General features: G+C 38.0%; 1 protein-coding gene across 1 annotated transcript in view; it reads right to left on the bottom strand.

Annotated features, from left to right (window-relative positions):
* Positions 1-26,998, bottom strand: part of me1 (malic enzyme 1, NADP(+)-dependent, cytosolic) — a 71,290-nt gene that overhangs the window by 10,785 nt on the left and 33,507 nt on the right. The window contains exons 4-6 of the mRNA XM_086154669.1: positions 12,295-12,370; positions 10,970-11,131; positions 2,188-2,291 (exon numbers count right to left, since the gene is read on the bottom strand). Of these exons, the coding sequence (XP_086010795.1) occupies positions 2,188-2,291; positions 10,970-11,131; positions 12,295-12,370 (342 nt within the window). The remainder of the gene's footprint in view (positions 1-2,187; positions 2,292-10,969; positions 11,132-12,294; positions 12,371-26,998) is intronic.

The following is a 26,998-nucleotide window of genomic DNA, read 5'->3' as shown; positions in this document are numbered from 1 at the left end:
TTGGGATCACTGACAGGAAGTCAGGAAATAGTAGGATGTCAACCATTGCATCTTTGTTTTGATTTTTATAGGATTTTTTGTTCTATGACAGAGATGGGCTTCTCCCTGGCAGGGATGCATTATTAGTAAAAGCAAGGTTGGAATGATTGAAATGTGCCCAAAATGTCACCGATGACACTGATGATCAATTTCTGATTATCAATTTTTATCAATTTTTTAATCAATTTTTATCAATTTTTTTTGCAACACACTTGTTTTTTATTGTTATTTCAGAGTTTTCACTAATCTGACTTGGATATGTTCTGCCCCACAAGGCAAGGCATTAATTGATTTTCATCTATAAAACTGTTTCAAATTCCCTGACAGTAACACAAATACAAGAGATTGTTTGAAGGAACACAATACAGCACTAAGGAACACAATTATAAGATCTGTTTTACATACATTTTTTTGGAAATTTACTTTTGGAAAGTCATTGATGAAAACATTTGCCAAATGGCTTTTTATACTGGAGCATTGACAATATCCTTATTTTAATCGCTCTTATTTAAATAAGACCAACATCCCCAGATTTAGATGATTCTATATCATGCGACCCCATGTAAAGCACAAGGTCAATTTTTGGAAGCGGTTTTTGGTGTTGTCATTAATATGCACTGTCCAAAGGCACTTTTTCTACTATTAAGTCTCTATTTGAACACCTATTACTAGAATTGGGCTTGTTGTTGGAACACTATTTGTATAAATTACACACTAGATGGAAAATTATGCAACAAAATCTGTAGAATTGCACTTTCCACAAAAGTTGCAAATCCCACTAGGGATGAAATTATACTTTCATTATACTCTGAAGGAGCTTAGCTGTAAAGGTAACTTAAAACCTCCACCAGAATATCAGCTATGCAAGAACTGCATGCCTGTATGAGTGCTACTAAGACATTCTGGATACGAAAAAAGGTCCATTTAGGGCAAAAAAGCACATTTTGCTGTATAAATGTTCTCATGAGCTTTTAGTTCCAGGGTATGATCCAGGATTTTTGTTAAATTTGCACAGTGATCGTTCAAAAAAATTGCACTAGACTTTAAATAGGATCAGATTTGGTGCATCCATTAAACGTCAACAGTTTCCAATTATATTGGGGTGTGTTTGTTTGCTCCAGGGTTGTGAGCTAGTTAGCTTAAAGCACATGACCTATCCTGTTTACATCCCTTACTGGAGAATAGGGCCTCCAGACTTGTGTTTATTGATGATGAGACAATCTGGATTATTTGAGTTCATGATTCTTTAGTTTCCTAGAAACCTAAACTTGAATATTACTTAAAAGACCATAGAGCTGTAATCATTCATTCAATCTCTGAGCCCATAATTATTCATTTTCCGCCAATCTGGCTCCTTTAGGGGAAAAGCGTTGCTGTTCCCTGTAGTTGAGAAGCCACCCGGTTATTATAGTCAAGGCCTCCTGTTGCCAGCTGGAGGGAGCCCAGACCAAAGGTTCTCCCTCTGGACTCTAGGCTCCCAGGGTTAGGACAAGGCTTAACCAGGCCCATGTGTATGTGGTTGTGATAGCCTGATGGCACAAAGTGACCCGAAGCGACACGGGACTTCAAGCAAGTCAAAGTACGGAGTACATTTGTTTCGTTGAGACAAAGTCTGAGTGAAAACCCATTCCTTTAACTTTTTAACACCTTGCTGAGCCCAAATCACAAAAGGCAAACTCATTTACCATGAAAGGCATCAGCAAATATTTTCTGTCCTCCCCCGTGTTTGTTGGCATACATTATGAGCTCTATCAATGATAATACCCAAAACAACAATCTAGAAACCTTCAACAATGAAAGCTGCAATTCATTTCACCTCTTGATAATTTTAACCTTTCTCAACGAATAAGCAAGTCAGATTCCTCGATTCTGCCAAGAGTCGTGATCACGCTAGTGGTTAACCGCTTTCAACAAGCGAATGTTAGAAAAGAAAACTGTGTTCATTGGTGACCGACACACCAGTGCCTTAATTTCTAGGCCCATGAATCCCACAACATTTGGTGACATCACACCGTGCATTCATTACTATCCTAAACTGCTTAGCATGTTTCTTCCAAGAGCTCCATGTGTCATCCGGATGACAAGTACTATAGCAGCTGACCCGAAGGAAGTGGGTAAAAGATGAATGGAGGGCCAATGTAATCATACCTGTCTGCTACAGCCTGCATAAATTCATCCAGCAGGTCATCATAGGCTTGACCCCGCACTCTCTTGTGCCTCAGCCCAATGTAGAGAGGATCGTTCTGCAGCATCTGGAGAAATACATGGAAGCAGAGGGGGCAGCAGCAGATGTGAGCAAGAGAAGAACAACCTTATGACTGCAAAAGCTATACAAATAAATTTGACCTTTATTATTTGAAAGATCAACAGTTATTTAAGGGGTTGGGGCGAATGATGCAGGTGAAGTAAAAAAAAAGCATTCATTTATTGTAGGAAGAGACAATGTTGGCGAATTGATGGGCGAATAGCTGTTGATGTCTCAAGAGACTGGTGACTAACATAACCGGAAATTCATTTTCTAGAATGGACCAAACACAGAAAATCCTGTTTTTACCATTAAGCACTCCATGGGAAAAACATTTCAAATTAGCCTGTTTTTCAATAACAAAGACAAGATGAAATATCATAATACGGCTCAACTAAAGGATTTAACAGTATTGTGTAATCAGGCATATTCCTGTAAGACTCAAATATTCTTTGTCAAAGTCACTTTGGCATGACGGAAATAGTGAGATGTCAAACCCTGGCTGGGATTCTTTGCTTGTCATTAATAGCCAAAATAATAATTAAAAAAAAAACATACTTGCATTTGGTCAGATAATCTCACAGAATAATGTTGGTCTGAGAAGTAGATTTAATGCAGACTATTGCTTACTTATCTTTTTTTCTTTAAACTCTGTTTTTGATGGTTGAACTCAATATCTTATACAACACACACATATATACACTCTCTCTCTGTCACACACACACATACAAACACACACACACATCTTTGTGGATTTAAATTAGAAATCAGCAGCAGTGTCTGATCGTGTGTCAAAACAAGGTCAGGTCACACTTTTTTTCATTAACACAGACAAAAAAAAACCCATCAAAGGGGGACTAACGCTCAGCTTGCAGGGTGAAGGGATTTTAAAGAAGTGAACTTTAACCTGCACAACACAGTATTATGAAGAAAGAGAGGAATGCAGCTTGAAAGGTGAAAAAATAAAGAACATATGTCAAGAAGAGGGCATGATCTACAATATTGAAAAGATAAAGAAATAGAAATAATCATGAATTTCATGGAACACATTGGAAAAATTGCCTAGATATGTGAATGAGAGAGTGAATGTCTCTTCATCTTTATATTTGGCCCTATGATCGACTGGCAAGCGGTCCAGGATGTGCACCGCCTCTTGCCCATTCCCAGCTGAGACTGCAGGATAAGAAGTAGATAATAAATGGATGGATGAATTTAATGGAAATAGCATTAATATTTCAAAAGCAAACCTTCCTTTGGGTCCATTTACAAGTGTTTTCATTTCTTTGACATGATGCATCTCCCTGATGAAGTGTCATATTGGCATGCTGTGAATGCAAAATAAGATCTGAATTTGAGTTTAAAGGATTTGGGTTGATGAGAAGTTGTACTTTGCAAATTTCCAGGAAATTTCGATCCTAAACGCCAAGCAGCTGCTTCCATGCCTCATTTGGGACAGTCCTTTATATCCCAGAGATTTTAGAATGGATAATTAGAGAGTGCCACCAAGATGAGCGCGGCTTAAGGAAGGCAGTGGCTACCTTTCCATGGTAGGGTCAGGGTTTGCCTTGTCCCAGAACGTTTCAAAACGTTTATTTAAAGCAGTATTTATTTGAAGTTGACAACTCATTTCCTGGCAGGCAGTTAATGGACAGTAACAGGCAGGAGTTGGCCATAATTAAACTATAACCAAAACAAGCATAACATGTTCATTTGATCCCACAAAGAAGTGGACTGATACCAGAAAGTTTTTGGTGGTACTTTCATGAAATGATGCAACGGCATGAAATTTCAAATGAATGAAAACAGTTGAAAGGGTCTCGAGAAGTTGTCTAGCAATGCAGCAAAGTTTCATTTGCAGCTAATGTGTCAGCTTAAGAAGTTCAATGAAAGAATATTTAGTACATATTTACTCTTCAGTTTCTTGTTTTTTTTTTTTTTCCAGAGACTTCTACAGAAGAAGTGCTCTCAGTGAAGTCACTATGATTCAGTTTGCCTGGCCATGTTGATAATAAAACAACTTGGCTAAAATGTACTTTGTGTTGTACCGTTCCCAATTTCCTCGCATAGGGGCTTAATCAACCAGTATAGCTTTGTAGCTCATGCCTGCAAGAGATAATACTATCAAATTTTATGACAGGATTTATGACCTGTTAATTCTTCTACTTTTACTCTTTTCATCATGTCACTGTGCTAAATTAAAGTGGTTGCTTCATGAGTTAAATGACAAACCAAAAAAAAAAAACACTTTAATCCTCTAAAAGTCATGAACTTGAAAACCAAGGCTGCTCTCATTAACTCTGAATGAGTAAGAGTTATGATTTGGAGTACCAGGTGACATCAAGCAGGAGGACAAAGGGATAAAAACATGTCAGTGTGATGGAAGTGGGGGAAATACAGCTGGGACTGATATGGATGTTTGAAAAGAACAAGGTTCTCTTCATTGTCTCAGCCTGCACACTTGTGTTCTGCATGAGGGCGATAAGAGCTGACCGAGATCTGGCTTTCACGTGAGATTACACCACTCTCACATTCCTCCTCTCAATAAAAAAACAACTGCACAGTGGCTCGCTGCAAGACAAGATCAGATAAAAGATAAATCTAATACTTTTGACCTTTGAGGGAGCGTGCTTGTTTGCTGCCTTGCTGAGGGTAAAATTGCAGGTATTCATCTCTTCATTTAAAATTTGACCACTAAACTAACTAGCATCCACAATTCAATGGGATAATCTACCATCTCCTCTCATGTTTGAATAGTTTTGTTTAATTTAAAAGCAATTGAGTGCAGAATTTCCATATTAGAATATAAAACAAACTGCAGAGGTTATGTCCTGAACATGTCATGATTTCTGTAAATTAGTCAGGGACAAGATTGGTGCTTCACACTTCAATAACAACAATTCAATTACAACATTTAAACAGAAAACATTGATGGATTAAAGATGAGAAAAAGCCCCAATTATGATTCTAGTCTTAGTTACAGACTAAAGGAATAGCAAGGAATTTTATGAATATGAATTTTATGAATGATGGAAACACTTCACAAAGCAAGAATTGACATTTATAGGAGCCGACCGTATTTCCTGTTCTTAGCCTCTGCTACCCTTACTGTACACCACACTAAACTCTGCCCCCCGCCCCCTATCCCTCAAGGAGAAATATAATTCCATAATTAGAGTTATTAAATAATTACCAGAGCTATTACCACCACATCTGCTCCAATCATGCTCCCAGAGTCACGGCTAGGGAGTAAAGCGGGCAGTGGACTGATAAGCCCCATGTAGAAAGCCGGTAGGAACACACCCCATGGTTTGGCCCATTACGTCTCATTTGGGCTGTCATCTCTTTAGAATAATATAAAATGGGAAAGCCAAGAGCAGCCAGTGAAATCTATGGTTTAATCAGTAGCAGACCGCAGGGTTAAAGACAGGAACTTCAGTGATTATCTCTCCAAATGTACATAAACCATGAGTACATGACAGAGTACATGACAGATGTAGTAATGAAAATACATCAAAATACATCAGGTCACATGAAAAGCTATTCAGTCAAATTTTAGAGATGATTGTTTTGGTACCTTTTCAAACAGCCATATCTCTAGTTAAAAAGGGGTAGGTTGGAGTTAATGTAAAAGAAAATTGTTTTAATAAAATTAGCATTACAGCTCAAAATGTTCAAATTTTGATGACTTAACAGTCAACTTCCATGGTCGCAACAATAAAGACAGGGCTCAGCAATATGTGTTTGAAATTACTTTTTAAGTTACAATACATAAAATTATATTTATATGAATGATGTAGTCACATACATAGAGTAATAGGTGGATAAAAGAAAAATGGAATTTGTCATTTTCACAGTAAAAATAATTCTCTATATACATTGAAGTGTTATGTTTACATTTCTGAAAGATATGCACCTGACAAAACTAAATTATTTCAATATTTATTATTAATGTTAAAAAATAGACATTTACAGGTGGTAAAATCCAAAGCAAATTTCTATCCACCAATCAGTTTGTTTGCTGTGACCTGACCCTTGCCAAGTGCTCAATCACGGAGCAACCTTCCACATCCCAGTCACCAGGGCTTTGCTGCAACTCTTTTTTTCCTCTGGCTTCCTGAAAATATCAAAACATAGGTTAAAAGATGATATCAATTACATTTTGAAAAAGATGAGGTAAATATAGGCATAGGTATATATATATATATGTATATGTGCGTGTGTGTGTGTGTTTTAAATCTATTTATTAGATCACACCCCTTCCCCCCAAAAATCACTGGGGTGGTGTAAGTAAATAGCATTTCTTATGAATGAATGAATGAATGAATGAATGAATGAGGAAATGAATAAATAAATTGTACTGACTCATTTAGTAAAAGTTCATTATGAATTTACAACCAGAACACATGAACAATAAAGGCTACTCACTTAAGCAAAGGGTCCACTCATGTCTGATTGAGTGTTGTGCTGCAAAATCCAGTGACTGTATTAGTTGGTCCAATATCTTTTTCTTATACAAAAAGTAAAAGAGATATACTAAAATCTGGGTATGGTTCCTTATTTAATAAGTCATACCAAAATTGAACGACAGACTTTTCTACCCAGCGTAAATGTACTCAGCATAAGTAGTTAAATGATTGGGACAGACACAAATGACATATTTTATCATGTTCTTTCATTTGATTGGCAGCAGTTAAGGATATTGTAAATGAAGCAAGGACTAAAGGGGGAAAAAGAAAATAGCAGTCAGTAGAGATGTTTTAATTTAATATATATACTGGCTATCGGCATATTTGTATATTTCTGTTCATTTTAATGTAATGTGGGGGAGTTCAAGTTTAAATTCATTTTTTAAGTGTGCGCTATTGGTGTGATAGATGATCAGTGATAAAATTAAAAAGAGAAATAATCATAATTTTTGGAACTGGAAATTGAATGTGGTTAAAAAGATTTCAAAATTTGGCATTTTAAATCATGGCAGGAATTTTGTTAGTAGTAACAAATACACATTTTTTGTAAATATTTCAATATAAATGTTGTCTAACATTTACACATGAACATATATAAACAGTGTACGGTATTCTACTTACCGTTAAAAGTGTTAGGTCGTAAATGGTTGCTGACATCCTCTTCTCCTGGTTTACTGTAAGGTGCTTACTGCCGGCTACCGTACAGTGTTACATGTTGCAAATGGCTTCTCACTCCAAAGGCAAGCAATAAACATCAGATTGAAATGATGAATGTTCTCCATTGAGATCCATATAGATACTCAGTGCGTAATAACACCTTTTTGTTTACACGTGCTCATTTTGTGGGAATGTCTTTTTACGATCATTGTATATTCTTCATTCACACACAGACACTTTAGCAACATGTGGAACCTTGGCTCAGCTGCTACCACACATCTTCCCATAAAATAAATCAATTTCACAATTTTACTTGTCTGCAGATGATAAATGGTATATGACATGTTTATTACCGAATTTCTTCTTCTTCTTCTTTGAATATAAGGGGGCTGCCAATCCATCCTGTGAGGTTATGTGGGTAAATGCCTCGGATTACTGGATAAGTTGAGAAAATAATCAATACCAACCTGTTTGGAACCAGGAATTCTTCCTAATTGTCAGGGTAGGAAATTCGCCCTTATTTTCCTTTAGTGTGCACCCAACCTTAGAGATGGGGATAATTGCCGATGATGGTTTTCTCTGCATCCACTTATTGTGACAATGCCTAGTTAACTGCCTTGCCTTCAGACTGTCCACAAAATGCTTCCATATAAAATCCATATTTAAGTTATTTACTGCTCCAAGGCAGTCATTTTTGATTGATCGGGAGACAAAAACACATGTACACGCACACACACACAGACAGACATTGAGAATATACTGTGACGCCCATGATGATCTAAAATTGAAGATGCGTGTTGAAGAATCTCTGCTGAATATACACAGATGTTTTTTTCAACCTTAATCCAGACTTATTCAAACTGAGCAGGAGTCCAACACAGAAAGCTTAGGGATGCCAGTACATGAGAAGGTCAAAAGGTAAATAAGCCAATAAAGATGACGTGCAGAGAGAGACGATGCGATAAATGAGAAATGAATGTTCTCTCTAAATCCAGTTACTGTTGTACAAAGAGCAGCAATGTATAAATATAATATATTTTACAAGCACTTTGGGAATAGTGAGGCATTTCTGCAGTGAAAACTTTGACGAAGAGTATATTGGCTAAACGGTTTGAGTGGCCTCAGACCTTCATCATCATTGACACAGTAGGTTTCTACTTATATTTGTTCATGTCCATATTCCCTTTGAATCTATTTTTTTTTGTACTATATTCTATAAAAAAAAAATCTCATCTAGCCTCGGGAACATCTCATCTGTAATCCACTTGAGAACTTTCTTGGCATGAACATAAACTCCAAGGGCTGAGTCATCTGAAGTCTGTCTTGGAAAATAAAGAACAGCTTTTGACAGGTTTAGCTCAGCTGTGCTGGACAGAGAGGCATCTGAGGCTGCCCCACCCTTGGCTGCCATGACAAGGATACAGCGCATAGACAGTTGTATATATAGACGTGCACACAGACTATTCTTAGTCTGTTCGGGCTGCAGTCACACGTGCAGCACTGACCGCACTTCAGTTCGTTTTTCAAACACATTGCTGTAGAAAACGGAGACAGTAGGTAGGTAAGAACAGCTCAGTTGGCGGGTATTGTCACAGGCTGGCACTGGGCAGAGGTGCTTTCCAAGCCGAAACTCTTAACAGAGCCGCTTATGTAACTTTTACAATAGGTGGTTCCTTGTCGAGTGAGAAAGTATGAGATTTTCAAGTTTTTTTTCTGCTGATCTGTAAGGTAGCCTCTTACCACTATGACCAGATGAACATTATTTGCCACCTGGCATGTATTAATCCTCCGGGTTGTTCCTTCTGTGGCAACACATAATTTGTAGAGGGCCCTAACATGACTAACATTTCACCTTGGTCACATGTCAAAATGAATCCATTCAAACAACAGCGAGAGTTGTATGCAGTGAAACACTGATCAGCTGACTGGTACCAAATGGCTTGGTCAATGTTGTGAAAGTTCCATTATTGCAAGTAGCATATCAGTAGCAAGTCTGGAGTTTCGTCACTGTAGGTGAAAAAGACAAGTTTTAAACAGAAACCTTTGCGATAAGTTAACAACAGCAAAACTGTGGAAACTTCTCCAGACAAACTTAATTATACACTTGCCATCACCATAGTGACTATGCTGAAGCCAGCGGGAGAGAAGAGTAGTTCTGCTGATGTGTTCACTTCCATCAAAAAAAGAACAATGGCTCATCTTAAGAAGGTATGTAGCCTGTTTTTTTAATTTATTACGATGCTTAATGTGAATTGATACTGGCAATTTTTGACCTGTTTCTAACATGACCAACATGTTAGATACAGCAATGCATGTAGTCCTTGGAAACAAAGAAAATCATACATTTAATCATGAGTCATATTTTTTTTTTCTTCTGAAGATCCTTCTGAATGAGCAGCCTCCCTGGTTTTCACCAGCTTGCAATTGTAACCTTCCTATCCTGGCTAAATCTGATTGAACGGGATTAAGCTGTTTAAGTATATCCCAAGTATTTATGGCAGGGCAATTTTCTGAACCAAGATCTTCAATTTGATCTTATTTAATCCATCTTATGTTCAGTAACACACCCACGCAGTTTTAGATTTGTATTGCTCAGACATGTAGTTGGTTAGATTAACTTGACTAGGCATATGAACTGCAAACATGCATTTGTTCCCAGGCAACAGGCAGCACATACACATGCCCCATAATTAACAGTTTAAAAAGAGCAATGTTAAACTACTTTTTTTTCTCCTTGTTTCCCATATACTCCTCCATTTCTTGGCAAGTTAAGTAACTTCCTGGACTCAAGTCATGTGCATGTTTGAAATTAAAGTGAGCATTTTGAGATGCTGGTGCTGGCAAAATATGAGATACAATTTCCTGTGACTCCTCCATTCTCTGGTAAGCAATATGGATGTAGTGCAAGAAAAGCAGCCTCTGGCAAAAACGATAAAAAGTTCTGAATTGAAAAATAAAAAGATAAATTTACAGAACGACTTCACCAGAAAATCTTAGCCGCTCATGAAAATGTCTAGTATTTCAGTTCTAGTATGCAATTTCCTCACTGAGAGACTAATACATGTTATCTTATCATGCATTGCATGAATGAAAGGTACTTTCACTGCAATCACTGAAATAAAATGCTGCCAAGGGGAAAACCATGGAATCATCTGGTCTAAATGTTCCTTATGAAAAGATTATTCCTTTTCCACATTTCCACATAAATGTATTGAGGCCATCAACATGGCCTCCTGAAGCAAAGAAACATGAAATACTTAGAAATAAAGCAGTTTGCTGACAAACAAAAAAATGTATGAAAATCAGTTTTACAATCAAAATATATACTGTATATCTGACATATATATCTGGATTTTTCAGGAAATATTTATGTGGATTTCCATTTCAGTTGAAAAAAAAAACACATTATACGTGTATGATGATTTGAATAAATATGTATACTGATAACATTCACTCCTGGTGTCTAGGCTGAAACTTTCCACATTGAATCATTAATATCGACCTGTCATGACAAGTTGGGACTAATTATCATGAACTGATTGAATATTTTTGGACTTCTTACCTCATTGTCTGTGCCCACATCCAGCAGGACAGGCAGGCACTGCTGTGGCAGCACGCCTCCACACGCCGTATAAAGGGCCAGCTTGCCGACTGGAATACCCATGCCGTGGCAGCCCAGGTCTCCCAGCCCCAAGATCCTCTCGCCGTCAGTTACACACACAGCCTGGCGATCATCAAACCAGATTTTAAATTTAAAAGTGATGCAGTTACTTTAGATATTAAACTGAAGCTCTGGACTTCTGGCTCTGTAAGGCCTTAACTCAGTATGGCAAACACATAATCTACTAACCAAAAACATGTTTTGTTCCCAAACGTAAGCCAAATTCTCTCATTTACTCCTCTAGTTCCATTCACTGGTCTTATAGAGCCATAAATAAACAAGCTACTTTGGGTTGATTACACACTATATAACAAATCAGTTGTTAAAGACTTCTCGCGACCAGAACCTTTTCCAAAGCTAAGGGGTTTTCTTTTCAACGATCAGGGTGACGGAGGCAGCTTTTGATGTAAACATTTTGCAGCCTTCCTCCAACACTGTCCAATTCATTTCCATTGGTAAAATGCAAATGTAACTAAGTACTACGGAACAACCCAAACCAGATTTCTGGCCATAGTAATATATGACAGTGAGACTACCAAAGCTTGAGCGAAAGCTTTTCTTGGCTCCTGTTTACTCCCTCTCTATTGAAATATTAAAAGTAGGGTATATTTTAATAAAAAGCCCACTCTGACCATGAGAGCAGGCATATCTGTGGAGAAGTAAATGCCCAACTGTTGACAGCAATGAGCAGGTGCTTGAGGCTGCAGGTACAGCAGATATGCCAGGAATGCCCGCTAGTTTCATCATTCACTTATGACAAGCTTATGACTTGCAAATACCACTATTAAAGAAATATCTCAGCGTTTGGGGTCCTTTGCTAAAGATGGATGACAACCACTGCCTGACCAATGCCGTGTAGGCAGCAGCATCACTAGGTAGCGAATGATAACCATGGACATTATGATCACTTACTGGAACAATTAATCTTGTTAATTTTCTCACGGTAGGAATACGAAATCCCTTTGAAAAATGACTGATCAGTTATTCTAGTAATACTGGCAGACAAAATATTCGGAAACACTCCTCGAGGGCTTTGAAACCAAGCAAAGGATAGATCATAAACTGGAACACGGGTTGAGAATTCTCCAGAAAGATAAACAGTGCTATGCACTGCTTTATTGATGTAGTGATGCAGGCTATGGCTGAGTACCAAAGTTTTTTTTTTTTTTCATGGCGACAGTCCAACAATATGAACATGATCAAATATTCTTGAGTGATATGATTACCCTGATGTCCTTTTCTGGCCAGTTCTGGAGCAGTGAAGCAATGTGACCACGGTCATGAATAGTGATAAATAGTCCCCTGGAACATAAAATAAAATAAAAAAACAACAAAAAACAGAGAAAGTTAGCAAGTAAATTAAATTTCATCAATAACACATTTATATCTCTGAAGTAGTCCTATATCATTACATTGTGTCTTTCAATGTTAACAACACAAAAGAGAAATAATCACAAAAATAATGCGTAAGAATGACTCAGGAGCGATGAAAGAAATCACCTACAATTTACATTTTAAAAACAGAAAACTGAAAAAAGAAAGAAAAGCAGGTTTTAAGCTTGGCCTCAGACACTGTTTCAAATTCAGCTGCTATTTTGTTTCTGCCTTCCTTTCTTCTAAGTATGACTTTATTAAATACTGATGGCACGTGGGATTTCAATGCTGAGCCCTGAGCCCACGGCGTCTGCAGGGAGTTTGCTTTGGACCTCTGAGGCTCCTAAAATATTCATTCATCTTAAAATCACCATCCCAACCATTGCCTCTTTTTCCTTTTCCTACTCCCCGGCATCGATGTCCTCTGCTGCCAGACAATCCCAGGATAAAGAGATCATTTCTCTGTGGGGGGTCCCTCCCCCCTAGCAAACCCATATGTTTATAATATGAAGGCCACATCACTTCCATGTGTCAGTGACAGAAAAAAAAAATCTTGATTTGTCCAAGTCTCGTCATGTCAAGGCCAAAACGAGAACCCAGTGGGAAATGTTGAGTGTGAACACGGAGAAATCTCTCTCTCTCTCTTTTTAAATGGGTGTCTGTGCAACAGCCACATAGCTCCTGTTAAACTGTGGACGACCACTACTATGGAAATGCAGATCACTCGCCCCAGGGCTCAGTATATTTGCAAACATGCTCAGCAAAGATAAACACAACATCTCCCCTAATTTATGATTAATTGCTGCGAGCTCAAACATTCTTGCTACATTTTAAGTTGTTTTTCTGAACATGAATAAGCATTCTCAGACATTCTTGAAATGGGTAAAGGTTAATTGGCTGCAGTTTCAGTATCTTTGATTCCTGAATACAGACCACCAAAAAAAACAGGTTTAAGACACTGCATTTACAAATATATGTTTTTCCACTCCTTGCTCATTTATACTCGCTGCCAAAAGTATACATACTCTTCTTTTTTGGGGGGATTTTTTTCATGACAGAATAACATTTACGAGCACTAACAACGAACATTGGTTTATCTGCTCCATATCTGATCTGTAAGAGAAAAAGTACAGCTTAGAACTTTGAATAAACAACTTTAAAAAGGCGATCAGTTTAGAAATTAAATATTTCTGCTTGTTGGCATTGTTATTTCACTTTATTTGCTTATTAGCCAAGTTAATAGCAGAAAAGACTCATACAGCACCTTCTTGTTTCCCACCTTCAGCAGAGGACATCAATGATTCTTTAATTGAAATGACAAGTGCTAAATGATTCTCAAACAGCTGACACACATTCTTTTTTTTGCATTTTACATGCATCACAGCCAGTGCTGCGCTCATCTGAACATGGAATTTCTGTCCATTTAAACTGCACTCATCCTTGCACCTGTACTTTGTGAATTGCACACCGAGCTGCACTCAAAACGTTTTATCTGCACTGCCAACGCTGTTCATATTAATAATAACGTTTACACTATGTTCATTTCTTATCGATACATATCTAAATTCACTGCAGACAGCAAAGGAAGAATTTCATTGTACAGGGAAACACGTTTCCACACTGTACATATAACAATAAACACTTTGAATCTTGAATCATGAAATTTGGCTGACTGCACATCACAGTATCTGCATCTAATCAGAGTTAAAACACATTGAAAGGCAAAACAGAACCTTGCTGTTGTCAGGTTTAGCAGGCAAGCCAGTGTCTTGTAAGATGAACTCATAGTATTATTATTTTTTCCAAAGAATTGTTTGTCATGTCAGAGCCAATGGTCAGAAGACGATTATAGGGCAATTACTTTAACAGTTTGGAATGGGATTTCAAGTATTGGGATTAAGTTATCCAGGATGTATTTGTTTGTCAAGTCTGTCAATTTTAGACCTACTTAACCTTAAATATCTGCTGCTGCTGCTTTGTATAATTTTGTGGTATAAATTTACTGAGCGTGTGTCAAAAGAAATTTCCTCGTAGTTAGATCTCATTTTTAATCTGCAGTATATCAGCTACATCTAAAAAACAGTTTTCCCAGTCAACAAACCTCAACCAAAACCATCATAATTCTGTCATGTTTCAGTATATTCCTGCATATTAATGTCTGATATGATAAAGGCTGTAGGCGGGACACATTCATCTTCATTTATTTGAGGAACATGTCAATTCTTAGTTTCAATTTTTTTTTTTTGCCAAATCTTATGTTGCTGAATATCAAGAAAAAAAAGATTGCATTCACAAGTACAACATTTTGTCACAGCACAATAGATATATCGTAAAATGTCAAAAAAAAACACAAAAAACATTTTGATGAATCTTCATGATTGCCTCCTACTGTAAGTCTAGTGAAGGAAAACTTGAGTGGGTTTACTTGAAACAAGGGGGACCGGACACTGTGTGTGTGTGTGTGTGTCTGTGTGTGTGTGTGTGTGCACGTTGTGTTGTGTTGTGAGCTGAATCAAAACAGACAAGCAGCCTGGCAATAATTCCTCATCACTGTCAACTTGAATGTTACCATAAACATGTCACATTCCACTTGCCATTAACCCTCCCCTCCTCCATTCCTCATTTTCTGCAGACTCTCTGCTTTCAAAGACGTTGTCAAACTCATGACCTTTAACCCTGGCCTCAAAGTACAGCTTTGGGGGTAACTGGTGCAATATTCTGAAAAGACACATTGAAGCTAACTCCTATGATAACTCCTAACTTTTATCTACAAAACACAGAGTTGCCACGGTGCTGCTTTTAATTTGTTATGACACGCGTCTTGTAAGATAACAGTGATTATGGCGATGAGATGGAGGCATTTTTTTTTTGATCAAATCATGAAACAGCTATCAACATGAAGGATTTCTATTATACTTGTGAGACATTGATGTTGCATTTTAAAAATATAAACTGTATATATTTCATTCAACTATTTATTTATTTTTGTACTATTTCCTTTGCTTTGGTACACAGATCTCCACAAGACAATTAACAGTCCAGTTCTGGTGTATTTAAAGGTTCAAAGGAATGCAGGGAGAAGAAGAAATGTGTTCCACTTATTTGTGTGAGCTCACTGTTGTGAAATGAAGTCATTTTGGCCTCTTGTCAAGGGGTCACGGTTAGTTTATAGTTCAGATCTGAACTGAAGGGTATGAGAAAACTCACCCCTGCATTTAATGGTTATCAAATTACGTAAAAGTCAAAACCAATGCAGGGCCAGTAGTCTGCAGCCACTGATGCTGATCTACAGCTGTGGTTCCCAGACTATTTTTGTAGACACTCTAAATGACAAAAATGTAATGAACGCTGCCCTACTTTCAGATGACAAATTCTTCATCCCATGTATTTTATTACATGTGTCCTCCACTTAGCGAGAAATCTATTTATATTGCCCATTAATATTCTGAATTTGAGCAGCTTATCGTGACTGCTTTGGGTTCTTTCCACATATTTCCAATAATCTATCAAAACTAGTTGAAATTTTCCAACTCTGCTTTCTTGATAAGTAGCTCAACATGTGTTGTTCAGGTGTTATTGCTGTCTGAGCATGTGGGTTTCATTTATAAATTCTAAACTTTTACTCCTTTTCTCAAAGTGCCTGAGCTAATCACATTCCATGTATCTGAGTAGCAGCAGCATTTCATTGTACACCAGTATGTCGGGATATATACAATATATATTGCTTTTAATGATACTTATTATAGATTAAATGTGTGTCTGTGCATGCATGTATGTCAAAGAGCTGCTGATGACATACTTGCAATGAACCACTGTCATCTCATCTTCCAGATGACAGGAGAGCTCAAAAGTATCTAGGTGCCATGTTTGGTTTCCTCTGCTAGAATATGATGAGAACTGAAAGTTTAAAAAAAAGGAAACTCCTGACAGCTTTGTACAACACAATGGCGAACCTGAACCCTGGCAAAAAAAAAAAATTCTGGTGACTGTCGGGCTGCCAGGTGGAATAGCTGCTTTCTACACCGTGACCCCAAAATGCACTCTGAGCCTCACAACGAAGGTGGCCTCCGAACTAACCCTTGGTCACATAAAACACTGCAAATTGCCATTCTCCACTCTCCTCGTGTGACCTAAATCTTCACTTTGTGGGACGGGCTCCATTAGCAAGGCGCACAAAGTTGACGCGATGGAAAAAAATCAGTAAGACAAGACAGTGGAATGGAGGTCACTGTGACCCCGTGATGAGATTTCATCTTTTTCTGCTCAAAAATATGCCACATAAATGAGAAGCTTCTACAATTGGTACACATCCCAGGAGAAAATAAAAAACATTTTTTTCACTTATTTTTTTCAAATTTGCGAGGAATTTGTTGGAAATGATTGGGCCCAAAGATTTGTACAGCTTGACTCTGTTTAGGGGAGCAGGTAGGTTTGAATTCAAAGCAGTGGGATGATTGTACAACAACAGTCGCTCATACACTGAGATCTATTACACACTTGATCCAAGACCTGTCTCACTGAACGGTTACGCTTGTTCTGCACACAGTCAATTACCAGTGACAGATTTGGCCAAAAAAGTTATGTGCCTGCACAGAACTATACTGCAAACATGGACTGTGGGACATGGACATGAACTGCGTTTTTTTGCAAATAATAAAACATATGGTATAAAGAGCAGAGAGATTTCCAGGATACAAGACACAATGGAGAAAAAATCACTCCTCAAAACCGATGGCTATCAAAAGTAAGGTCCAAAGAAGTATATTATTTCAAAATTAACAAACCAGTTCCTGATGCCAGGCCAGCTCTTGCTAGGAAGGTGGAATTAATCTTTTATTAAGCCGGGGAAATCCAACTTGTTGTCACGGAAACAAAACAGGCAGTTGCCACAAATTACTGATATATTATAATTGAAAATGATTTGATATACTATCATTTTGATTTCACTTCAAGTTAAAAACATTGAAATAAACACAATTAATGACCAATAAACATGTTCTTCTGGCCTTTAAAAACCAGAATAAACATGGATTAAGTTAAGCTTTGGTGAATTTGAAGTTCAAGTTTCTTATTTAGAAACAAAATCTAAATAGAAATCTCAATTACAAATTCAATACGCTACAATAATCAAGCAGTGCAATGTTGACTCCTTTAAGTGAACTCTAAAAGACTTCAAATTTCAAATTGAGTTCAAATTGAGCTATGATACTTAAATATTTATGTTGTCTGGGATTACAGACAATTGCAAGATTAGATTTGAATCTTTGCAATAATGTGGTCTATGACTACACACTCTAGATAAATCTCTGTCAAGGTAAATAAAACATTTAGTCTTAGCGTAATATGAGGATAAACAGTGGGGCAGTTTTGTCTCAAACTTGCTGTTTGTTTTGACAGTCAATGGCTCAGTTGTCCGTCTCGATACAATATAAATACATTGGTCTCTGACAACATGCGTGCACGTTTCAGAGCCTGTTACTCTTCCTACAGAATGACATCCTTTGCAGCGTGAAGTGGGCCAGCCAACACATGAACACACATCACAGTTATTCCTGTGAGTGGATGTGGTATTTGACCACAAGCTGGAGAAAAATGGTGCAGGATTTACTGATCTTGCATCCTTTCTTGAGTATTACTTTATATATTGATGGATTTTGAAGGAAATATGACAACACTCACACAAATCTGATTTATTTGGAAACCATAGTTTTGTCATTTGCAGAGTCAGTGGCTCAGGGAAGGCCAGACATGTTGTAAATTAACTGGCTCCTTGAAAAGGTCAGACCAATAACCGAGTCCAGTTGTCACCTTCTATGTGTCATGACGTAAAAGCTATGAGCAGTGTGAAGCTATAGTCCTCTCGTATAAACTACTTTTGCTGCCTGGGTATCAGTTGCCAAGCAGTTTACTAAAGCAACAGAGAGAAAAGGAAGATTGAATCATATTAACAATAACCATGCTCATGCCATGGTCTGAGTTGACGCAAACCGACTGGTTTAAAAATAATTATTCGCAATGGAAACGATGAGCTTAAAAGAAAATATGTGATGGAGCTTAGGGAAAAGGAAAAAGGCGCACTGTAAACACAAAAAGAAAAAGAAATAGCAACAAGAAAGCAGGCCAGTGAGTGGGTGAATGATTTGGTAAAATGTTAAGAAACACTATTACCCAGCTCATAATTCACATATCTATGTGATGAAATTGAAAAATGTTTTTGTAGGTGGGAGTGCTATGTTTTCTGTGTGAGAGGCATTATGTGGAGGAACTGTACCCAGTAATCTTTGCGCAAAATAGACTGCTCATCACTTCAAAATGAAATGGGACTTGCCGGAATTCTCTTTCCACTCTGTTTTTTTTCCTTTCCCCTTCACACCCTCTCACCATTCATCCCTCCAAAGACAATGCAGTCTTCTTCTGCCTCCCACCCTCCATGGCACGCTCACACTTTGACGTTATTTGGTCACTTTATAAGTGTTCAGCACATCGCCTGAATCACCCTCTCTTTTTACACAAGGGAGAAGCCGTTCTGTTCCCTGGCCTCTGAAACATATTGCCCACCCCCTCCTCATTCCACTACAGCCCACTTAAATCAACCGAGCCTCCACACAACAACTAATCTTCCCTTGTGAAGCCTTTCCAGATCAGATGGGGTGAAACTAGATTTTTTTTTGGTGACAAAATGGACAGTTTACTCAGCCTTTCATCACTCGGTCACAGGCTGAAGCAAAACATAAAAAGATGAAAACAGCAACCAGACAGTGTGAAGGTTCTGGTATTTAAAAGCAGCCATCCAGCTGAAAGAGAGGTATTTGAGTGTCCAGCTCTTTTTTTTTTTTTTTCCACCCGGCGTTACATAATTTCGGGGGGTGAAAAAAAAAAAGCAGCTGACTCTCTACTCCAGCACAAAGGTCCTGCTAAAGGAGTCAAAACCACAGAATTGATGAAGCCAGCTGGTTGTTCGATGAGTTTCAGGCCCCTGCAGCTCAGGTTTCCGTTCACTGGCCTTTTTCCACTCACATCTAAAGCCTTTTTGGCATGGCAATGTATACATTTTAAAGTGTTAGATTCAAAGTGATTGATATTTGTTGATTTGATAATGCTTCTTTTTGTTGGCAAGAGAGGTCAAGATTAGCCCACCACGCAGAGTTGTATATCCTCAAGAATTCAAATACCCCCGACTGGTTTTATTGAGTCTTGCTGACGCTGAATCAAGATTCAAGATTCTTAATTGTCATCGTGTAGGAACAATGAAATTTTTCATTGAGAGCTCCAATCTCCGTGTATGTACAGGGTTATAAATACACAAGTTATATGCATAGTATAGAGATATGATATATACAGTACGATATGAATAGTATATACAAATGGATATGGTATATACAAATAGCAGCAGGATGCCATGAAGGGGGATGTGAATATGGCTATGGTTTAAAGTGCAGCTAAGTGCAAGGAGGTGTTGGGTGTGAGCTTGTCAGTTGGATCTGAGATTATCTCTCTGGGGGTGGAGGATGGAGTGGTTGTCAGCAAGGGGGCATCGTGTTAGTGTGTGCTTGAACAGGTAGGGATCCAGGTGTGAGTGTGAGTGTGAGTGTGAGTGCTCTGCCGGGGGGTGAGGTGTGGTAGCTTGCAAGGGGGCGAGGGTTTTGGGGAGAGATTGCTTTTACAGCTCCTGGATAGAAGCTGCTTTTCAGCCGAGACGTGAATGACAGGTTAAAGGGATATTCTCAGCACAGACAGTATTACAGTGATTTATAGCTCATTTTCACATTCACTTAAAAATGCGTATTTCATTTCAGGGATGTCTCCAGTGGTGGCAGGAGAGCCATAGCCAACTCTGAAACAGATGGAGAAATGGATCGAGAGCTTCACAGCTTTAACAGGGATTTATTTTGACTTATACGCACCGCTTGATGAGAAATTCAACTGATACGATTTTACCACACATATAGACCGTAAAATAAATGTATGGAGATCAATGTTCATTTTAATTACATGACACCATTGGGATCTTCGAAATGTATCCATCACTCACCATAAATGTTTGGTGAATATAGAATTTGATTGAGAGGCTCATTGAGAATTTGCTGAAGACAGTAATGTACTCAGAGTCCTAATACTCTCAAGGTACTCTTCCTGCTGCCACTAAATCAGATGATATACTTATGATGACATTTCACAAAACCAGTAATGTTGAAATTTAAATCAAAGTGGCCCAGCATGCCAGGGTTGGTGTTAAGTCTCATTATGAAGGGCCAACCCCTACAACTCCCAACTGCCCCTGCCTACACCTCTGCCTAATTCTACATTTTTTGTTTGTCTGATATCATGGAGTAATGGTCATCTAGCAGTACAGCAGGTCTTCCATCAAAACATTTGAGATGAGGACAATTGAGTTAACATGGGAATCTTATAATCAAATAAGAATAAGAATAATAATAAGAATAATTTATCCCGAAGGAAATTGTTGTGCCAGAGTTACAAGAAAAATATAACAATATTAAATAATAGTGGAAAAATTGTTTAAACAGTAAAAAATAAGAGAAAAAGGGGGAATGTAAATTATTACAGTTTAAATTATTACAATTTACAGTAAGAGAGTGAGTTTTTTTAAGGTTGTTTAAGGTTTTAAAGGCTTTAAATAAAAGGATTTAAACAAATCTTATCTGATTATGTTAGAATAGTAATTGTCAGTGAACCACCAGTAATATTAGGTATATGGTTTTAAAATCTCACCTAATAGGAGCACAACACTTTTTGCCAAATGAATCTCTAACTGTTATTGTGCCATTGTAATATTTGCATCTATTCTTTGATATGACCCTAACAAAACAACACTTGATATGTATAGATTATAGCAAAAATGACGTGTTTACAGTTTGGAAATGTTTGGCTGGATTCAAGCACTTTTACTTTGACTGGTTCGACGTGTAGCTGGATATATGCACATGTATAGGTTAAAAAATCAAGCCAAATGTATGACAATGTATGCATATGTGCTTTGCTGTGAACGGATGAAGCTGTCAAAATAAAGACAAATGAGCTTTTAGGGGTTTCTTTGCAAATCCATTAACAGGGGTGGGGGTGGGGGGTTAAACTGGCAAACATTTCTGTCACATGGCTTTACATATGTAAGGGAAATATGACTATTGAGTCTGTGTATCTGTTGATTCAGTTCTTATCAGCACCAAAAAGTCAATCTTTGCAGACCCAGTTCATAAAACATCTGGGGTGGACTAGGCTTCAAGGCTAGATAAAACTGTAAAAACATCACGCCTACATACTGATTCAAGGGCTTTTATAATGTTTAACGTCTTCTTTTGAGCTGCAAAATGCCCCAATAAACATATGGGGTAGGAAAGGGAAACTTTGGAGTCATGGTTAAGAGCATTTTGACAGTTTGGGAGTTGCGTTAATTTCCTTTCTTGCCAAACGTAACATGTGAAAACTGCCTTTACTGAAATTTCAATTCAATACATTCCAGTGGAATTGTGAAGCTAAAAACTTTTCATAGATGAAGGTTAAAAGCTGCAGCAATGCTGAACTCAGCATCAGCAGATTGACAAAAAACATCTGCACTGTGCACTGATATTCCCCTCCTTTCTTAGTCATTCTTAATGTCAGGCAAAAATGTTCTAATTTATCACGAAGAGGAAGAGTTACAAGGGGAACAAGCATTAAAACTTTGTCAAGCTATATTTTCACAAGAAAATAATTGTTGTCATTCAGCTATCTTTAGATATCTAACTCGATCGTTAAAGTAAAATCTTAACTAAAGACACACAAGTATGCATATAACAAGGAGACAATGCTCTCTTCCTAATTACTTGTGGTTACAATAGTTTAACATATTCTATAAATGTAATTTGTGTGGTCTCCCCATCCTTATTTTGCTTCATCACATTGTTATTAATCCCAGGCAACACAGAGAGAAGGTTGGATCTGAAACTGAGCATGACTTCCACACCTGGAAAAATAAGCATCCAAGTGAATCATGCAGACAGTTGGGCTCGATGACCAAAAACTGTCAAGCTCCTGCATCTTCACTAATCAATAAAGCTCGAACAGTTCCTGTATGCTATCACTGTAACCTTATGGTGGCATCAGTTTGAATATGATGAAACTGATTTTTTTTTTTTTTTTTTTTTACATTTTTCTAAACATTTTCATTATTGCGCTTTGGTTTAAACTTCACACCCAATTTTAAATACGAAGAGAACAACGAATTGAAGAAGACATGGTGCCAAGAATGGTTGGATTGTGTTTGGGGAAATTTTGCTCAAGAATTTCCATCCATCGTCTGCTGCTTATCCTGCACTCAGAATCGTGGGGGATGCTTGAGCCTTTCCCAGCTGTCATCGGGCGAGAGGCGAGGTACACCCTGGACTGGTCGCCAGTCACTCGCGGGGCCACATATATAGACAGACAACCACTCACTCACTCATTCAGGGCAATTTTCCCCATTTTTTTCCAATTAGCCTGGTGCATGTTTTTGGACTGTGGGAGAGCCCCGGAGGAAACCCACGCAGACACAGGGAGAACATGCAAACTCTACACAGAAAGGTCCCCTTGTTGGAACCAAACCAGTCATTCGTGCAGTGAGGACGAAGCACTATACACTGTGCCATCGTGCCGCCCCTCTAGAATTTCCATTTTGGAATATTGGATTTAGAGAACAAAAATATTGAGGCATGTTTCCCTACAAACGCAGTGTGATGTGTTTTGTGTCAGACATGTCAATGCACACTAATCTGTCTATATGAGGTATGAGACATGCTACTTGCAATGTACGATGTTCTTAGAACGAGTAACAGCCCACCACATACATAAACTGATATTTCCTTTCGCCATTTAGAGTACCGGTATACACTCACAAACACACACACATATTTGACACACCAAGTATTGACTCAATTAATTATGCAATGTGTATTTGTCTGTATGTATGTGTGTGTGTGTATTATGCAGACTATGGCCTTGTATATATACAAACACACAGCCAAGATCCTACCCCCCCCAAATGCACTGCATGTATCCATATTTCATCCATCTGGATATTACAAGTCACACAGGAATGAGACTGGAGTAACTCAGCAGCATGAAACAGCTCCGCTGTGGTGGGAGGAAACCCTTTTGCCACCTCAAACATCTGTGTTAGCACCCAGGCAATGGACATGCATTTCAACCCTGACAGGGGAAATAAAGAAATGGCCCTTCATTTCAATTTGGGATTCCTCTGTAGATTTATGGGGCCCTTGTCAAGCAGCAGAGGGAAAAAGATAATATTATTGAGACATCATTGCCTCTGGGAAGGAAGTAGTGGAAGTGGTCAATCGTAGATTATTTCAGACTGCAATGAATTTAACTCGCCAACCTCCTCCATTTCCATTGTACCATTATAGAATTTCAAGTTTCACTCTTGCTGGTTTAGACTATTATTACAAAGGAAGTTGTGGCAGCTTTACTGCTTCTGATGTACAAATCATCTTTCCTTTGAAGCTACACTGGATTATATTTTATGTGCTTAACTTCTTTTCTAAATTACTGTATAATTTCTTTTTTCCTCTTGATTATATTATAGTCATTAAAAAGGGGACTGGAATTTATGACTGACTCAAGGGACATGTGCGGAATAAATTTTTTGCCTCATGCTGCTGAGACACCTTTGGGTTTATTTTAGAGCAACGAAGTAGAGTATTGCTTTCAAATTGTGTGCAGCCCACAGCAGACGTCAGTGACATGAGAAAATGAGCAAATCAGATGACAACTTCACTCAACCAGCAAGTCTGAGTATGGTGAGAATGAGGGGAATAACCAGCCTTTGGCATGGTAGAAGGTTGAGAGTCATCGCTTGATTGCCATTTGCCAACCACAGCTTTCAAATTTCCGACTGTGAGTCAACACTATTTTGTTTTTTTTCAACATTTGCCCTTCATTTTCCGTTTCCAATTACAAATGTCATGTTTAAAAATGTCACAACCAAAGTCCCATAACAGGAACGAAGTAGCAATATTTTGTCCAGCCGCAATGTATTCATAATCCTTACGAACATTTGGGTGTTTAAACATTAACTGACCCAAACGTCACAATCCTTACTTCATTTCTGTATGATTTGCTGATGATTTCTTGTTTCAGTGAGAGAAAAATGTTACTTTCTTTACTCCACAAACATAATGTGTTGAAAAAGCTGTAACGGCCAGAAGGGTTTTGCTCTTATTAGGTATTTTTTTTGTATCTTAGAGGTTATCCAGCTTATGGCCTGAAACACTTCTTAACAGCTCATTTTGGCTGCTTCTTCATGTACTTATATCTCCCTGCAACATTTCAAACTGATAAGCTGTAAAAATAATACAAAACTGTTATTTTATTTATTCCATGTGCATTTATAAGTCTGTGCCATTAAAAAAACAAACTGTTGTTCCTCTGGTGACCTTGCAATAAAGTTCAGCTTGTGTTTTTCAAGTTACAGCTTAAACTTGATTCCCGTGTGTATTCACTGTCCTTCTATGCGAAGATAACTTTTACTGCTCTTGGTTTGCCTGTTTTTATAATTTAACTTCGGTTTTACAAAACTATTGATAAAATCAAGTAGCCTGAAATATCAGTGTCCCTCTTCAAACACAGGTCATGTAACACTGCATCTGGTGCTTGCCTTCTCTATTGTTTTAATTTGTTTTCACTTAAAATTTGCCTTTGTGAAATACCTCATTTAGGCTGCAGGCCTACGGCCTCTCTTTCTGACCAGCCACTCTGTATGAGATGAGATGAGGCCAATTTTTTTTTTTTCGGCTGACCTAACCTTAATACATTTACTGTTACGCTATGGTTGCTTCTGGGAGACGGAGTGAAAAAAATTAAATTTGGGGGGCATGTTACATGAAACCTACAGCTTTTCACATCAGAAATGCTCCCAAGCACTGTGGGTCATATAAAGTTCAAACAGGTGTTCTTGGGTGAGAGGTCTCCCTAGTCTAAGTTTCAATTGAAGCTATGGAATATGTCTTGATCAAAATGCAAGATGCCAAACATACAGCATAAAAGCTGCATCTGACAAGCATATGCCAATGATATTACCCAGGTCTTGTCTTGATGTGCAGCTTGTTTCCTGCATTGACAGAGATCTGCAAGAATAATTTGACATTGCCAACATTAACCTTCATTTCATGGTCAGTCATGAAAGAGCTACATTTTGATTTACAGGACATTTTAGCTCATAGTATGTAGTCTCTACCCAAATAGTTTCTAAAGGGAAAAAAATCCCAACTTTCTAGTTTCTGAAAGACAGCAGTGATAGCGAGAGTTCTTGACCTTTGACCTTGTCTAGGAATCCACTAATGGGCTACCAATGTTCATTTATCTCCATTAGTAAGATGAAGTGGGCATGTCACTAACCCATAGAGTTCATGAACAGCCAGAGTCACTTCAGAAGGTAATAATAGTTTATTTAGCAATGCAGATAGCAGATATATTATAGGCATTAGACATGACTGAAGTAAACTTAACCAGTTTCATGCCATTCATGGGACAATCTTCCTGCTGCAAAACACAATCACCTAAAACAATTGGGAACTTATCGCTCTCGAGCAGAACACAACCCGCATTTGTAATATAAACAGAAACAAACTTAGTGCAAAGAAAACTCTTCTGAAGTCTGTTTCCGCTCTTGAACTTATAAACCAATAAAAGTAATCTACCTCACTAATCTTCTGATGATATGAATGTGTTCCTTTCTCTGGCACTCCTTCTGTCTAAAGATCAGTGGAGCAGCCATGTTTTGACACATAATGGCGCTTGACCTTCAGCCTTTGGTGGAGAGCTTCGTGTCGGAGTGTTTAGTCTCCATGAGGAAGATTAACTGGAAAAGTCAGGCAGGACAAGGAGAGGCTGCAGCTTCCACACAGAAAGTCTTTATACCTGAGAGCCAGTGATTAGAGGCCTAATCTGCTGCTATGGTGGTCTGGCAAGAGGACACGCATGCACACACACGTACAAAGGTATCAGTAATCCATTACTTGGCTTTCTGGAGGAGGCCTGTGAGTAAAATGCTCAGTGTGTTGGATTCAGACACAAAAAAACAATACTTCACACTTCAGTAATATCAAATAGAAACGTGAGGTATGAGTGTTTCTTTGAAGATCATTTTAAGTACGACTGAGAGGAAAAGTAGTATTTTGATCTATAATTCCAGTTATCAAGTGCTTAAAGGCTCAATAACCATTCAGGAATGTGATTGTCACTAAATTACCAAGTATAGTTGTAGGAACATTTATAAATTAAAGGTTGGTCAATCAGGAATACTTTGAATGGATTCATGAGGAAACCTGTGAAACTGCCCTATTTATGTAAGCCAAAAAGGGCAAATGCAACTCCAAATTTCAAATTAGAACGTCAAAATCTGTATTATTCGCAGTAACAAAAGCGGAAAATTTCTAAATGGTACAAATGGATATATTTGAATTCATGGTTCCAAGAAATTGTCTCAAGACCATACAAAGCTGTAAAATTGTGGTTATCTGACTGGATGATGTTGAAATGTTTCGCAGGATCAAGTTGATCTTA

This window comes from Fistularia commersonii, chromosome 11 (genome assembly GCF_037954325.1).
Source record: "Fistularia commersonii isolate RoL2024-O1a breed Wild chromosome 11, RoL_Fcom_v1.0, whole genome shotgun sequence".
Classification (NCBI taxonomy): domain Eukaryota; kingdom Metazoa; phylum Chordata; class Actinopteri; order Syngnathiformes; family Fistulariidae; genus Fistularia; species Fistularia commersonii.
Note: the sequence above shows the minus strand (reverse complement) of the source record. Positions and strands in the feature narration are given on the sequence as shown.